This window comes from Lolium rigidum, chromosome 2 (assembly GCF_022539505.1).
Source record: "Lolium rigidum isolate FL_2022 chromosome 2, APGP_CSIRO_Lrig_0.1, whole genome shotgun sequence".
Classification (NCBI taxonomy): domain Eukaryota; kingdom Viridiplantae; phylum Streptophyta; class Magnoliopsida; order Poales; family Poaceae; genus Lolium; species Lolium rigidum.
This window is the reverse complement of record NC_061509.1, coordinates 41,169,771-41,184,692: the sequence shown is the minus strand read 5'-3', so window position 1 is coordinate 41,184,692 and position 14,922 is coordinate 41,169,771. Positions and strand designations below refer to the sequence as shown.

Here is a 14,922-nt window from a genome sequence, read left to right as displayed (position 1 = left end):
AGTTCCATTGATTTTCTCCCAATTTTTTGTTGTTTCTAGGATTAAAATTTAATTTGCAATGTCAAAATTATCTGTTTTGTTATATCTCTATATTTTTTTAGTAGTGCTTCCTTTATCTTTGTTTGGGATCTCTGTTGTTTTATTATTGTCGTAATTGCTCTATCTTGACTTCTGGTGATTTACGAGAAACACGTTGTTGCTCGATAGGTCCATTGCTATTAATTATGCAATTATGTCATCTTTGGCATTAGATTTCAGAAGTAAAATCCTAATGGTTTGATTAGGAAGGTGACATTTTTATTAGTGGTTGCTTATTTGGTCTGATTTTCTTACTTGGTCTAGGCTTAAGATTAAGCTCTTCTTGTGGTATGATTAAAATGATATCTTCAGTTAATTTCTGGTTTGTGCATGCTCTATTTTTGTGAGCCTCTTACCTTAGTGCAGGTAACAGTGGTGGTGAAGAATTTAAGACACAAATCTGCAGGAAAAACTCTAGGTTGGTTTGTTTTGATGGAAACCTCCCAACTATAAACCTCAGCTGCTTGTGTGTGTTTTTCAGGTCAGTGATTCGCAAACAACTCATACTAACACCAAATTTTCGTTATCCTGCGCGAAAGCCATCGGAGCGTCGAGGTATAGATTTTAGAACTGAATTTGATAGATCCCCCTTCCACTCTGTTTTTCAGCTCATCAATTGGAGTTGCTTCATGCTAAAATATTTTCTTGTCAATTGTGAATGCGGCCTGTCTTCTTATTCCCCATGATGGCGCTGATGCAGTAGTGGTTGGACTCGCTGTGCACGTTGCTGGTCGTAGCCTTTACTTCTCGGTGCCCGCCGAAGAAGAGTCCCATCTGGACTGAAGAAGTCAAGAGCAAGCAATTTGTGTTAGTCTTAAGCTTTCTGCCAGTTAAGGTGATTACATGGTGCGGCCAAAATAGTCATAGTAGTTTTTAGAAAGCTCCTTGTTGTTCTTTTCTTATGGTTTTTTACCTAGCTAGAAACTGAAGGTTGTCCTACTATGGAGTCCTTCACCTTTAGACTACTTGCAGAGGTGTATGAAGCTTATTCCTGCTCTGCATTATCATAGGACTATGCAATATACTTCTTCTTTTTAACTCAATGCGCATTGCAGTTGGTGTTCATATGATGTGCATGGGTGGTACTTATGCATGATACGCGAGGAATATTTAAGAGTTCTATTTTTCACTAGCTTTAAAAAAGGGGGATTTATATCTTCAACTATTCAGCATTTATTTATGTGTAATCTGAACATTACTATTGTGCAAGAGAAGAAACTAATAACAGTGGTAATACTTGCAGTCAGTGGTAACAGTAGAATTATACATGCTTTTAAGAGCCTATATGTATTGCATGGTGGGAAAATGCATCTTCTCCTTTTCGTGCATAGCATAAAGGCAGTCCTTGTTACGAACCTGGGACCTGATAGCGGTTGTTGTTTGTCTTTATGTCATTACAGGCAAGATGGCAACTCTGGTTTCTTATCATCATCATATGATGTACCATGGCTCCAATGATCCTGCAGAACAGCTCTTGTCCTTGTCGTAGACACCAGCGGCGGCCATGTGCGGATGCGAAGGTTCCAGGACACGCTCAAGAAGGCGTGTTTGTCGCTCAAGGACAGATGCTACAATGTTAACAAGAACGTGCACAAGGTGAGCCCATACATCACCTTCGTTTCGTATTTCGATAATGCTCCATCCCTCAAGCATGTCAAAAGGTTAGGTAAAAGTAGAAAATGGATATAGGCTGAAAATTTTATTGCTAGAGTGTTCATGTCTCCTTTGCTTTACTTTAGTTTTCTGATATTGTTCCAAATATCCTTGCGGGTACACTTGCTAAAACGTTACCAGCCAACTATTTGTTCAACGGAAGTTTTTTTTCTTCTATTTTACCTGGATTATGTGCGAAGGTGCTTGATATTTTTTTGTTAGCATAGACACGGGTGAGAGAAAACCATGTAACTCAATTCTATTTCAAGTTAAGAGCAAATTTGTCATAGAAGTTGCTATTTTGATTGGAGTTACTACTGGAATTGTGTGAATTCATGCCTATGATTAGTTTTTGTGCTGCCATCGTCCTATGCTACTCTTGGCTAGGCCTGACAGAACCTGCACATATCATTACCCCCAAAACACATGGGTGTTGTGTAAGATTTGTCTTCTCTTGAGGAGACATTCAAGAAGAGGATGAACATACTACCCTGAGTTTGACTATCGATTAGGATTCTGGAATTAAAAACTTTAGTTTTGAAGTGTGATCTACCGAATTAAGAGCTTGACTATCCATGACATTTGCCTACTTCTATGCGACAGCTATTACCTCTATGAACTATCTTTATTTGTATCTATTGCTTTGTGTATTCTAATATATAACTATTTTTAACATGAGAATTTTCATCCTGATAAGCTACAACACAAAATGCCTAGACATGCTAGGTGCAAGGCCCTCTGTGCCCCTAGCGCTTACTGAAAGCTTGCCATTAAGATGACATTTTTCCATACGTGTTTATCGAAGATATAGAGTACTGTAATTTGGCAAGACAATCAAAAACGATTTCAGAACATGGTCGACATTTTTTTCGGTGGATCAGTTTGGTGTTGTTAGTAACTTTGGTAGTCTCTGACTTTAGAAGAGTATTGAGAGCTTGTTGCAGAGTACTAATGCAGATAAGTAAGATTACTGATAATTCTAGAGAGTTGGTTATATGTTTTTTCTTGAAGAAACAAGGTGATTGGTCTTGTACTCCCGCTCCACTTACATATCTGACTATCAACACACCTCTCATATGTCAGCTCCTATTTTCACTCACCACTTTATATATGGTTCATGTCAGCCCTCCATGATCTCGTTGTCATGTACTGAAGCATATTCATGAGTTTTATTAAGTAAAGTTGTTGGGAATTCATTTGGTGGATAGCGAGCTTGTTTTCTTAGATCCGAAGCAGAGAATCTGGGGTACCGATATTTTGTCACGGAAACATCCTAATCATAAATTTTTACCCCTTAGGATTGGACTATGGAGTTTGTGTCGTTCTATGTGTGAATGGCCTAATGATGTTCTCCGGGTACATTTCAGGCGGAATACTATGATTGTAGACTATGGCGTTGTCAGCTTTCTTAAACCTTTAGCTCAACATGGAAGGTGTTTGCAGTAATAACTCCATTGATGTGTACCTAAAGGTAAACTTCTTAGCATGTTGCTCTATCTGTATAAGAAAATTGTTGCTACGCACTATCTCCATCTCCATTTTAAAGCGGCTGGTGTAGTGCTTCCAAATTACCTCTCCAAAGTTGCATTATGTCCACGCATGTCAGGACATCACCAGTTAAGTTGTAGCACCAACAACTCGGGATAAATTTGCACTTGATTTCATGAACACGTGCATGCTAGAGGAAAACTGTTAGCCACTTGAATAAAAACATCAAAACTTTACCATTGTTGATGTTGTTTAATCATGTTCTGTCATGCTGGCAGGCGTGACAAGCTGTCGTGGTCTTCCACTCCACGTGGTGCTGAAGGTCCTCTTGAAGGAAACTTCAGCTTGTCTTCCATTGTTAGGTGATCGTTGTTCTCTGACAATCTAGAGGGAGGACCGTAACGGTGGTGTGCGACAGTGTTGGCATCGTGATGTACAACTAAGTTGGTGCCATCTGGGTCACTGTGGCGGCAGGAAGAGGGATATCCAGGCGCTAAGCGCCGGAATGGACTTGATGGGTCTGCAGCTGGCAGCATCACTCGAATTGTGTGTGTAAAACTATTTTGTCCAGTCTATAAATACTTTAGCTAAATGCAAGTTGAGGTCCTGGATTGAGCGTGACCCAAGCAACCTATTCACTATTCAGTCCGTGGTTATATTATTGGCAACACTGGCCGTTGTTACTCATTTTGCCGCAATTTAATATGATTCGCTTCCTGTGGATCTGTGATCCAGCTTTTGGTAGCTTAACACTAAATGGAGTCTCCCTAGTATATGTGACAGATATTTTCCTCACTCATTGCTTTGTGTTTGTCTGATGATGTAATAATAAACATTGGAACTTTTGTTAACCATATTTTCTACCTGATGGCAACATCAATATTGACTACATGGGAGAGAACACAAAGGAAAATAATATTTTTTTTCCAGCGGGACTACCCATGTTGTTTTTACAATAAGTTTTTTTTATTAAAGTGAAAAGCATAATATACTACGAAATAAAGGAGAAACAATCCCTAGGCTACTTGCCGCCCGATGGCCTGGCCCCGTCGTTGCCTCCCTCCCTCCTCATTAGCTTCTCCGCCGCCCGCCGCTCCGTCCGCCGTGCGGCCGCTAGAGCTTGGTGAACCGCCACGTCCTCTAGCAACCGCTGCCGCAGCGCCTTGTTAGCGCCATCCTCGGCCTTCTTGAGCGTCTCGAAGGATTCGACTAAAGCCCTCTGCTCCGCCGCCTTCTCCTCTGGGTCAGGCCCGTCAGAGTCAGAGGACCATTCGAATAGGGAGGAGTCATCCTCTGTGGCCGCCGCCTCCCTGCGGCATTCCTGATCAGCGTCAAACGCCGCGTGGGCCGCCTGCTCCTCCTCTACTTCCCGCTCCATGTCAGCCATGAACTTCGCGTCCATGGCCGCGTCGATGATGTTGTCCACGCTTTTGTCGTTCTCCTCGTCGGAGCTCTCGACTGGGGGAGGTGGAGTCGACCGTAGGATGGCCGCGTCCGGCGCTGCTCATGGCTGTGTGGAGGCGGCGCTACGGTGGAGGTTGTGCAGCGGCTATGGTTTGTTTTGAAGGAGATGAGATGCACGCACCGCTCTTTATATATGCCGGAGGCAGCCAAGGGGCGCGGTACGTGTGACATCGCCATTTACTCGTTGGCGGCCGTGGGTGGCGGCCGCTCGGCAGGCGAGACATCGCCATTAACGTGGCTCAGACTGCCGAAACGACGTCTCGTCGCCAGTACTGGCGTAGCTGAGAAGATGCATCGAGCCAGGGTCGCTGCTAGGCGGGCCCGATGAAACGTCCGCCTAGACGCAAGTGGCCACTTGTTGCGTCTTCTCAGCGTCCGCGGAGACGCATCCAAGGCGCATATTTGGGTGGTATTTGCGTCTCCGCGGACAGCCCGATCACTATGCGTCGGACCGCTGGCCAGGTTACTAACACATTTTTCAACCGTGCGGACGCAAACGGTTTGCGTCGCCCTTACTTTCATTTGAACCATTTGAAAACAGTCATGGGAGGGAGATATTGGATCATTTAGCTGGTAGTTTCCATGATGACACACCTCGTTTGAAAAATCACCACACCTAGCCACAACCAAGCTTCAAAAAAAAGGTGTATATACCCCCCTTCTGCCATTGACTCGTATCCTAATTGTACAAGGACAAAAAAAAATGTGACTAGATGATCCATTGAGTAGCTACTCGGATTGACTGGTTTAGGGTCGTAGGTACGCCGTCGCCGCTGCCACATGTACAAGATGACCGAGGCATTAACCTACGGCACGACCCGTCAAGCCACGTACGAGAACAACACGGCCACCCGTCAAGCCACGTACGACAACAGCACGGCGAAAGACGTCGGTCGTACGGTGGCTATACAGACGGCATAATCACGGCTAGCAACGCCATGGTCGGAGACATCGGTAGAGTTGAAGTTTTGAAGATTATGACGCGCGCCCTTGTAAAATTTTCGTTTATAGGAAACATATATACGTACGGGAGGGAGAGACTCGCTCATTTTTCATTGGAACGAAACATAGAAATTGCTCCTTGAAATATGGAGTGATTACCGTCAAACAGTTATGAGGGAGAGAGGGAGGAGAATCGGTCCATGATCCAATCTTAATATGGATAGAAATCAGCCCCGAGGATTCCATGCATGCCCACACCCATACGAATTTTCCGTTCCCCACCCCAAACGTGGCCAGGTAAGCGATCCACGGCACATGCATCTGAGCCATCGCTCTTCTTTTTCATCTCTCTCCTATCTAACAAGCAGCAAAGAGACACAAGAAAAAAAGCAGTATTGTAATATTTCAGAAGCAAAACTTAATTTTACATAAAGCACAAATATTTTGTATACTATCGAAGCATTTCTTTGAGGTACGAAAGCAAACTAGGAAAGCCATTTTGTATGTTTGGTTAGAAGCAAAATTAGTCTTACTTAGAAACACATATTTTCGGTGTCACTGAAATGTTTATATAACAAAACCTTTCTTTTATCAACTAAATCGACACTAATTGTTTACAAGCAAAATCATGATTTTTTAATAGACCATAGCAAATTTAAATTTCACTGGAAGCAAAATATGTATTTCATAGACGCAATGTTTTGCTGCCTTAAATAAAGAACTGCTACAATAGAGTTTCAGATCAAAGAAAAGAAAAAATGACACGATCAAAGCAAATTCTAATGTATTGGAAGCAAAATATCTTTCTCGGGGAGCCAAATTGTTGCTGCATTGGAAAACATATGCATTTTTTTGGGAGAGAAAACATATGAAGTTTTACGTTAGGCACATTTTTTTTCTTGTATCCAGTTAAACTGGCCGTGAAATCGAAGCAAATATTGGTAGCATTAGAAAAATAATCATCAAATACAATACAGTTTTTCTTTGAAAATGGGAAACCCGGATTTAATTCTCGCCTGATTTTTGGGAGTTGGAGAGTAGTAATTGGGAGTGGTTAAGTCGGGGAAGCAAATCCGGAGTATTACTGGTTACATGCAAAACATGAAAGAAAAGAAGACCACGTTCTGTTGACAGTCCAACGATCCAGGCCACTCAAATCAACGACGATCAGATCGGTCGCTATGGATCGGCATCCGATCCCTAGTGGCTCCCTATTTTCATTGGAACGGGACATGGGAGTTGCTCCTTGAAATATGGAGTGATTACAGTCAAACAGTCTTAATATGGATAGAAATTAGCTCCCGGATTCCATGCATCGCTAGGCCCATACGAATTTGCTGTTTCCCCACCCCATGCGTGGCCAGGTCAGCGATCCGCGACACATGCATCTGAGCCGTCGCTCTTGTTTTTTCATCTCTTCTCCTCTCTAACAAGAAGCAAAGAGAGACGAAAAAATCAGCGGCAAAGTTTGGCGCCGAGTTTTTTTTTAGAATTCGAACGAAAACTCCTCAATATCGGCCTCCCGTAGTCTATAAATACGAGGAGGGGTGGAACCTACGCGTGCGTCGCGTGTGACTTAGACTTTGACTCTTGCTCGCGGAGGGGAGGGTAGGGGAGGGCTCACACTCTGGATCAATTGGTCATCAGAGGATGCGATGCAGCGGCAAGGGTCCGTGTGAGTGCCGTGGAGATCAAGGCCGGAGGATGCAACTCCTTATTAGATGGTCAACATCAGGTACTAGCATGTTGATCTAATTATTTCTTGTGCTTGATTGCGTGGTTCCATCCATGAGCCGCCATATATTGGAGATGATTTTTTTTAGAGTTGTCTTGGTTTTTCCTATGGATGGATGGTGTACGCACGGTACTAGTTTGCCGTGGTCACATCCGTTTTTTGCTTTTTCGCATAAGATCGATGGATGGAGCGATGTCGTTTTTCCTTGTTGAGTTCCGGCGGGGAAGAAGTTAAAGGGAGAAAAGAAAAGGGATGATATGGGCGATCCGAAGGGCTAGTTTTGACTTTTGATTCCGCGATCCGGCCTGGCTTCAAGTTGCAGAGTGTTTGTTCTCTAAAGATCACCCTCTACCTTTCATGGCCTTTAAAGAATTCCGTTAATATTAGTATTATCGTGGATGACTGGGTACACTGACAAAATTCACTCATGCCGCAGGTTACTGGAGGAAACTGAGGACGAGGTACGTTTCTTCTCTTCGAAGGCATTATCCTTCAGAATGAATTTCATATTTTGGTTTTAGCAAATAGCATCTGAATTATTCGATTATTTGTCAGCTGTGTTTTATCTTTTTGAACTACGAAGATCTGTAAATTTGTTGTCACAAGGTCTTGGATTAATCTTTCTGTTGCAGCTTGCTGAGTGGATAAAAACGAGCTCAGCAGAAGCAGGGAACGTGAGCCAGGCCCTGTGCGGAGATTTTTTTTTTTTTTTGAGAAATCAACGGGGGGCGATTTGCCCACCTGAACTTCAATTCCATGGGAAAGAAGAAGCACGACTCCGAGGCATCCAGCAGCGGCGTGAAAAAAGGATCCGCGGCCGAACAGGGTGCCGCTCCCCGTCGATATGGCGCGGGTGCTGCACGCAAACTGGGTGGCGTGCGAACGCTGGAGGGACGTGCACCCTGCCTAGTGGCGGCTCAGCTACCACTGGGTGCCTGTCCCGCCAGAGAGGAGCGCCGAGATCCGGCGCTGGTGGCGGTACCTGCTGCCGGACCTCCGCGCCGATCCTGGGATGCGTCTCGGCGGACGCTGCGCGGTCGCGCCGAGTGTCTTTGAACATGATGATATCTTGGAACCTCATGACATTCTCTTTGAACATGATGATATCCATGTTGTTGGCTCTGTGAAACCAATCTGCTGATGTAATGTGATGTGCACATTTGAAATGCCTGTCCAATTTGCATAAATTGTGGATCCATCATTTCAGGCTGGAACGCCAAAATTCAGTTAGGATGTAGAGCAGCGCTCCAAATGCAGAGGTGTGCCTGCGCTCCAAATGCAGAGGCAACTGGTGTCCCAACTTGTATATATGAATGATTACTAATAAGAGAAATAACATAAGTCTTGATCAAGATATCCAAACTTGCAATATGCTTGCTCTTTTGTTGTAGATAGACTTTTGTTTGTTGTGGAGTAGTTTTCACACAGGAAGGATGATGCATGCGTTACACAATTCTCAACTCAGCTGAGCGTGCATGTTGCTAGCAAGCTTGTACCCCGCTCTACCCTAGCTAGGGTGGGATTGCAGCTAGCTGGCAATTGGCATTTTTTGAGTGCTGCATGCATTCGAGAGTTTGCAGGCGTGGCCCATCGATGATCCATCCTAGTCTATGGAGGACTCTGTGTGCGATGATCGGCCGATGGAGAAGTTCAGCCACGAATCCATGGACGCACGCGCCCGCGCGTGCATAGATTCAGGGATCAAATTAATGAACACTATTACGCAGTGAGCAAAAGCTCAGCCCCGTCATGTCCACCACCAGCGCTTGTTGCTATAAGCATAAGAATTAAGAAGTCAAACAAACAATGTGTCATGTGGTAGGGTATATGGCCGCATCAACAAGGATAAGGGGCTCCAAACCGTACACACACACCACAATAACATTCCAACAAGAAGACAAATAGAAACCAGCAGGCATCAACTAGGTATTTTACATAAACTCACAGCTATAATTTGTGAAAAACAACTCAGTTCTGACACAACAATAGTAATAGATAAACAAACATTTCACACCTACTGTCAAATCTATTAAATATTACAAAACAACGCATGCTCATTAGTACCATAATAATGAAAAATGTGCATGCTAATACTATTACATGGTCAGAATGGAGATGTTATCTGGAGCTATTCTACACTCTTTCCACACGTTATTGGGAAAAAAATACTCATTACGAACAAAACATAGCAACATAAGTGATCATGATTTAAATATTTAAATAAATTTAGCCTAAAAAGAAGAAAGTGATCAGATATTAATTTTCCGCGTTATAAATAGACTTGTCAGAAGCAGGATACTCCTACAAGTGGTGAATGAAACTTAAATCATAAATCCAAAACCAAGTGGTTAATATGGATCTAAAACCATTAGAAATATCAGCAGAGATGACAACACTGAATGAAAGAATTATAACTAGGCCTAATTAAGCTTCCAAATGTACCAATTGACCTAAATATTTTTAGTTGGTTCAAGCCAGTTTTTCATGCAGTCAACTTCCAACTGTTGTGCCTCTCATACAGTCAGATAAAATGGGACAGCAGATATACACAAACACTCCCATTAGACAATTCTTCAATCTAACAATAGGCATGCAACAATCGAATTAGCACGGTTACTCGATCTAATTTTTTTGCCAATCTTGCTAATCATTGATTATTTTCTTGAACACAGGTACTGATTGTTTTCTTGTATGGATAAGCCTCCACACATGCACCAAAACCGAACACTGCAGAACGTCATCACTATATGCTGAAGAGGTCTATCCACCACACATAAAGTAAATTAGATACCACTAGCAGTTTTTTTTTCTAGATCATATCATTACATTAAGAGCCACCATACAGTCATCAGAACCGAACACTGCAGAACATAATCGGCTATTCGGCTCATCGCTATACGCTTCAGAGGTCATGAAGCAGCAAAAAAAAAATGATATGAAGCTACTTAAAATTGTTAGGACAATGACAAAAGATGATGTTACAATAATTTCACGAGCCAATTACCAAACAATAACTTGGTTTTTCTATATCAGCAAAGTAAAGCATGTTAGTACCTGCAGTGTAGACGCTTTCAAATGGATGATAGTGGGTAAAGTGGTTGGTTTTGAAAAGCTTCTTGAACTTGAGTGAGTCAAGGTTGATCATGTGGACGCCGATCACTGTCCATAGAAAGACCACATTATTCTCCTCAGCAAACCCTAGTATCACTAGCATCCCTTGCTCCTCTGGTTTCAGTGAAAGTAGCTTGTCCAGTTCAATAGTTTTTGCAAGCCCCCACGAAGCAACACCATCACAATTAGTCTCCCTCTTCCATAACTGCGCGGTAGAGTCTGAATCTGATACTAAGAGTAAACCCAGCCCACCGCCCTCGGCCCGCATGATCTTCAAGCTTTTGTCCTCGCCAGACGTATCCATTGGCACCTCTACCACAGCTAGGCTCTGCTTCACCAAATCAAATTCCAGAATTGCAGATGTCCCAGCAAGCTGCCAGTAAAGGGAATCTCCAGCCATCACGGCGTCATCCGTGTAAACCATTGGGGGAATCCCATCATCATCATCGGATGGAAGCGGTGTTGAGATGATATTTCCCCATAGGCCTGTCTGTGACGAGTAAACGCAGGCGAGCGCTTGTTGTTTGTTGTCTGCCACTGCCAAGACCACCTGGAAGTGCTGGCCCTCTCCAGCAGGGCGCCGCACCGCCCCATTGACCAGGCCGTGGGTTTTCTCTGTAGCAAACGCGGCGGGAACGGCAATGTGGTTCTTGTCGCCAGTGATGGGATCCCACACCAGGACCTGGTGGCGCTTCAAAAGGAAGGCGAGGAAGAGACCATGGCGACATCCAAGGGACATTGAGCGGTCGAACTCGTCGCCGTGCTCCAAAGAGAAGCGCCCGGGAGGGACACGGTTGGGGGCCTCCAGAGTAGGTAGGAAGGACAGAGCATTAAATCTGTCGAAGAACCCGAGGATAGGAGGGTTGCGGCGGTGGCGGAGGCGGAAACGGCGGAAGAAGGCGCGGTCGGAGACGAGGCAGCGCCAGCGCTTGCAGACGGCAGATGCGCGGGGGAGGGAGGAGGGATCCGGCGGGAGGCGGAGGAGGATCTCGCCGAGGAGGTCTTCGTCGTCCAGCGCATGGACCTGGTCCAACGGCGTCACCGCCGGCGAGCGGGCGTGGCGGCGGTGGCTGCTCATCTAGCCCTAAGCCCGCTCGTGTAGGGAGTGAAGTGGAGTGAAAAATGACGCCGCTGCCCCTACTCCTGCCTCTGCCTGTGAGAGATAAACATAGCAGCCCACGATCTGTTTCTTGTTTTTTTACTTTTACTTTTGCGAGGCGAAGTTCTGCGATCATAGTATTTTTGCACTAGCGCTACCCGTACACACTTTATGTAACATGGGTTTCGCACCGGAGTGGATCAATACTGTCATGAGATGTGGTACTACTTATACTAATGTGCACTGCAGCTATGCATTCAAACTATCAGTACATTATTCTTGCATATGTCAATAGGCATGCATCACTGAAGTTCTGTTTAGCTATTACTGAAAGAACTTGCCAACCCTGGTGTTCATTGTTTTAGTGTATTGATATTCATATGATAAACTAGCACATACTACATTTTGCTAGCTCTGACTTGAACCATATAGTTCGATGATACAAAGCAGATTGGTACTGGAGCGAACTGGTGAAACGGACAAAAATAAGGAAACTAGCTATTCAGACCATAAGCATCACATGAACCATTCACATAAGCATTGGAACAGAAACAAAATTGACAAAAACTATCAACCAATTATGTCATTACTTCAAATTATTAGCTTAACACGAAAGGATGTTAACTGGATTCCAATTATCGAAAGCGAAATTGCTTTCATGAAGCCATGCTATTACCTGTAGTGTAGACACTTTCGAATGGATGAATGTGAGAAAAAACTCTGGTTTCGGAAAGAATCTTTAGCTGCAACGAGTCGAGCTGGACCGTGAGCACGCCGGTGGCTGTCCACAGGAACACCAAATTATTTTCCTCAGCAAATCCCTCTATGATTATGAACTCCTTCTCCTCCTCTGAATTCAGGGAAAGCAGCTTGTCCAGTTCAAAGGTTCTTGTCAGCATCCATGATGCAGCACCATTACAATCAGTCTTTCTCTTCCATATTTGAGCAGTGAAGTCTGCAAAGAAGAATAAACCCAGCCCACCGCCCTCTGCCCGCATAACCGTGAGGCCACACCCTATGGCATGGTCAGCTTCATCTTCAGGGGCTCTGCCTCTCCAAATCAAACTTGAGGATATCTGGCGAACTACTCCCCTCAAGTATCCAGTAGAGGGAATCCCCAACCAGCACAGCAGGAAGCAGGGAAACCACGTAGGGCAGGAGGTTCTGGCATGGAATCGGTGTTGAGACGAGATTACCCCACACGCCTGTCTCTGACGAGTAAACGCAGGCGAGCACTCGTCTATGCTGTATTGCTGTATCTTCTCGTCGTCATCTGGCCCTATCAACACGACCTGGAAGTGTTCGTCGTCTCCGAAAGTGCGAAGCACCGCCCCGCTAATCACGGTCTTGGTCGCATCGAACCCCGGGGGAATGGCTAGGCGGTGCTGGTGACCGGTGACGGGATCCCACACGAGGAGCTGCAGCCTCGCCTGTACGAAGATCAGTACGAGGCCATGGCGGCAACCGAGGGAGTGGAAGCGGTCGCAGTGGTCGTACTGCAAAGAGAAGCGCTCCGGCGGGAAGCGGTTGGGGGCCTCCAGAGTAGGTTCGAACCATAGGCCGAAATCTTCGTGGAAGAAACCGAGGAGGGGAGGGTTGGGGCGATGGTGGCGGCGGAAGCAGCGGCACAACCCTGGGTCGGAGGCGAGGCGGCGCCAGCGCTTGGAGACAAGTGAGGCGCGGGGCAGGGAGGAAGGATGCGGGGGAAGGTGGAGGAGCACCTCGGATAGGAGGTCATCGTCATCCAGCGGCGATGCCGCCGCCGGCGAGCGTGGACGGGGGCAGAGACTGCTCATCTCGCTCACTGATGCAGGATATTTCCTCGCCTTCTTTTTTTGGAGAGAGATGTCAAGAGCCTAAAAAGCCCACGATGGGTGCTAAAAGAGGGGCAAATATATTTAACCAACTCACAAACTCTATACACGCCACCCTCCAAAAAAAACCTCTATACACGCACCAACTAAAAACAACTACTCCCTCCATCTAGGTTTATTAGTGTCTAGATACATTTAGATTTAGACAAATCGCAAACATCTATTTATAGACAGAGGTAGTAGGTGTGTGTGTTTTTTTTCAAAAATAAAATAAAATTGGTACTATATATTTATAGTAATAATAATACATGTTACAGATACACGATGTAAATTCAACAATTACAAAATAAAGTTTACAAGAGATATGTAAATTAAGGTCTTCGAACTCTTCCATGTACTTTTCTGAAAGCAGATGAAGATTGATAACAAACCGGCCATAGACCAGCAAAAACCAGTGAAGAATCTCTCATACTTTTAATTTGCGCCACAATGCCAACTCTACGTGCACGCGCGCAACCATTAAATAGTCAATCAATATCGCCAAGAGTATGAACAACAATATGGCAGGAAAAAATAATTGAACAACTTGATCGAGAGTACGAATCACCATTATCAAGGACGTAGCATGACATCAGCGCGGCCATGTCCGGCTCGGATTCCACGCTCCCGTGAGCGAGAGGACGCGCGCGAGTGCGCATGCAACGCAAACGAACACGGACGACCATCTGGTGGCGGCGCTGCTGCTAAATGGTGGTCGGAGCTTGGTCGTCGGCGAAGCTCACAGGCATGCCGCGTCGCAGCATTCAATGGGCGGAGGAATAGAGGCGCGAGCACTGGGAGGAAGAGGAGCTCACCAGAAAGCTCTAGGGCTCCTCGGTGAGGCCGGAGGTGGTCGAGAACGGCGGGGAGCAGCGGTTGCCGGCGACGGAGGGAAGGCCTGATTCGGTCGATTTCGGCCTTCCCGCGAAGGGCGCATCGACGGGGTGGATAAGCTCGGTGAGGTGAAGCTCGTGGGCTGCTCAGCGGCGCTCGGGGAGGCCGGCAGCAGCAGGAATCGGCGGCGGCCTTTGGCAAGGGTTTCGGCCACGCGCGCGAGAGAGAGCAGGGGAGGGGAAAGTGGGCGGCCTATGGTAACCTACGACGGCTGCTCGGACTTTATAGATGCAGGGGGCAGCGACGACGATCTTGATACGGCGATGGCATCGGGTGGCCGAGCGAGCTCCAACGAGATGCTTGGAGGCGCGGGGAAGATGGCGTTTTTGCCAAAAACCCCTGGGGTTTGGTTGGGCTGAGCTGGCTGAGCTGGCTGCTGCTGGGCCGGCATGATGGACTACAGAGAGAGGAGGTGAGAGAGAGAAGTTGGGTTGCGGCCCAAATAGGGGAGAGGGTTTCTTTTCTCTTTTGCAAATTCTGTTTTTCTTTATTTTGTTTCAAATTTCTTTTGTTATTTGAAATTACTTTGAAGATTCAAACTTTCAAAACCTTTTGAAAATAACAATGGCCTTCTTAACATATTGCAGAAACTCCATTTAACTTAG

General features: G+C 45.5%; 1 protein-coding gene across 1 annotated transcript; it reads right to left on the bottom strand.

The window, feature by feature from the left end:
* Window positions 1-9,079: 9,079 nt before the first annotated feature.
* On the bottom strand, window positions 9,080-11,549 carry LOC124689581 (putative F-box protein At3g49980). Its single transcript, XM_047223090.1, has 2 exons — window positions 10,415-11,549; window positions 9,080-9,132 (listed from the first exon to the last, which is right to left on the bottom strand). The coding sequence occupies exons 1-2, from the start codon at window positions 11,547-11,549 to the stop codon at window positions 9,080-9,082; spliced, it is 1,188 nt and encodes a 395-aa protein (XP_047079046.1).
* Window positions 11,550-14,922: the final 3,373 nt, after the last annotated feature.

Excerpts from the sequence above, each read along its gene's own strand:
- LOC124689581 (XM_047223090.1), bottom strand. The coding sequence starts at position 11,549 with ATGAGCAGCCACCGCCGCCACGCCCGCTCGCCGGCGGTGACGCCGTTG. Across the intron at positions 9,133-10,414 it reads TGAAAGCGTCTACACTGCAG|CAACAAGCGCTGGTGGTGGA; the intron begins GTACTAACATGC and ends TTATGCTTATAG.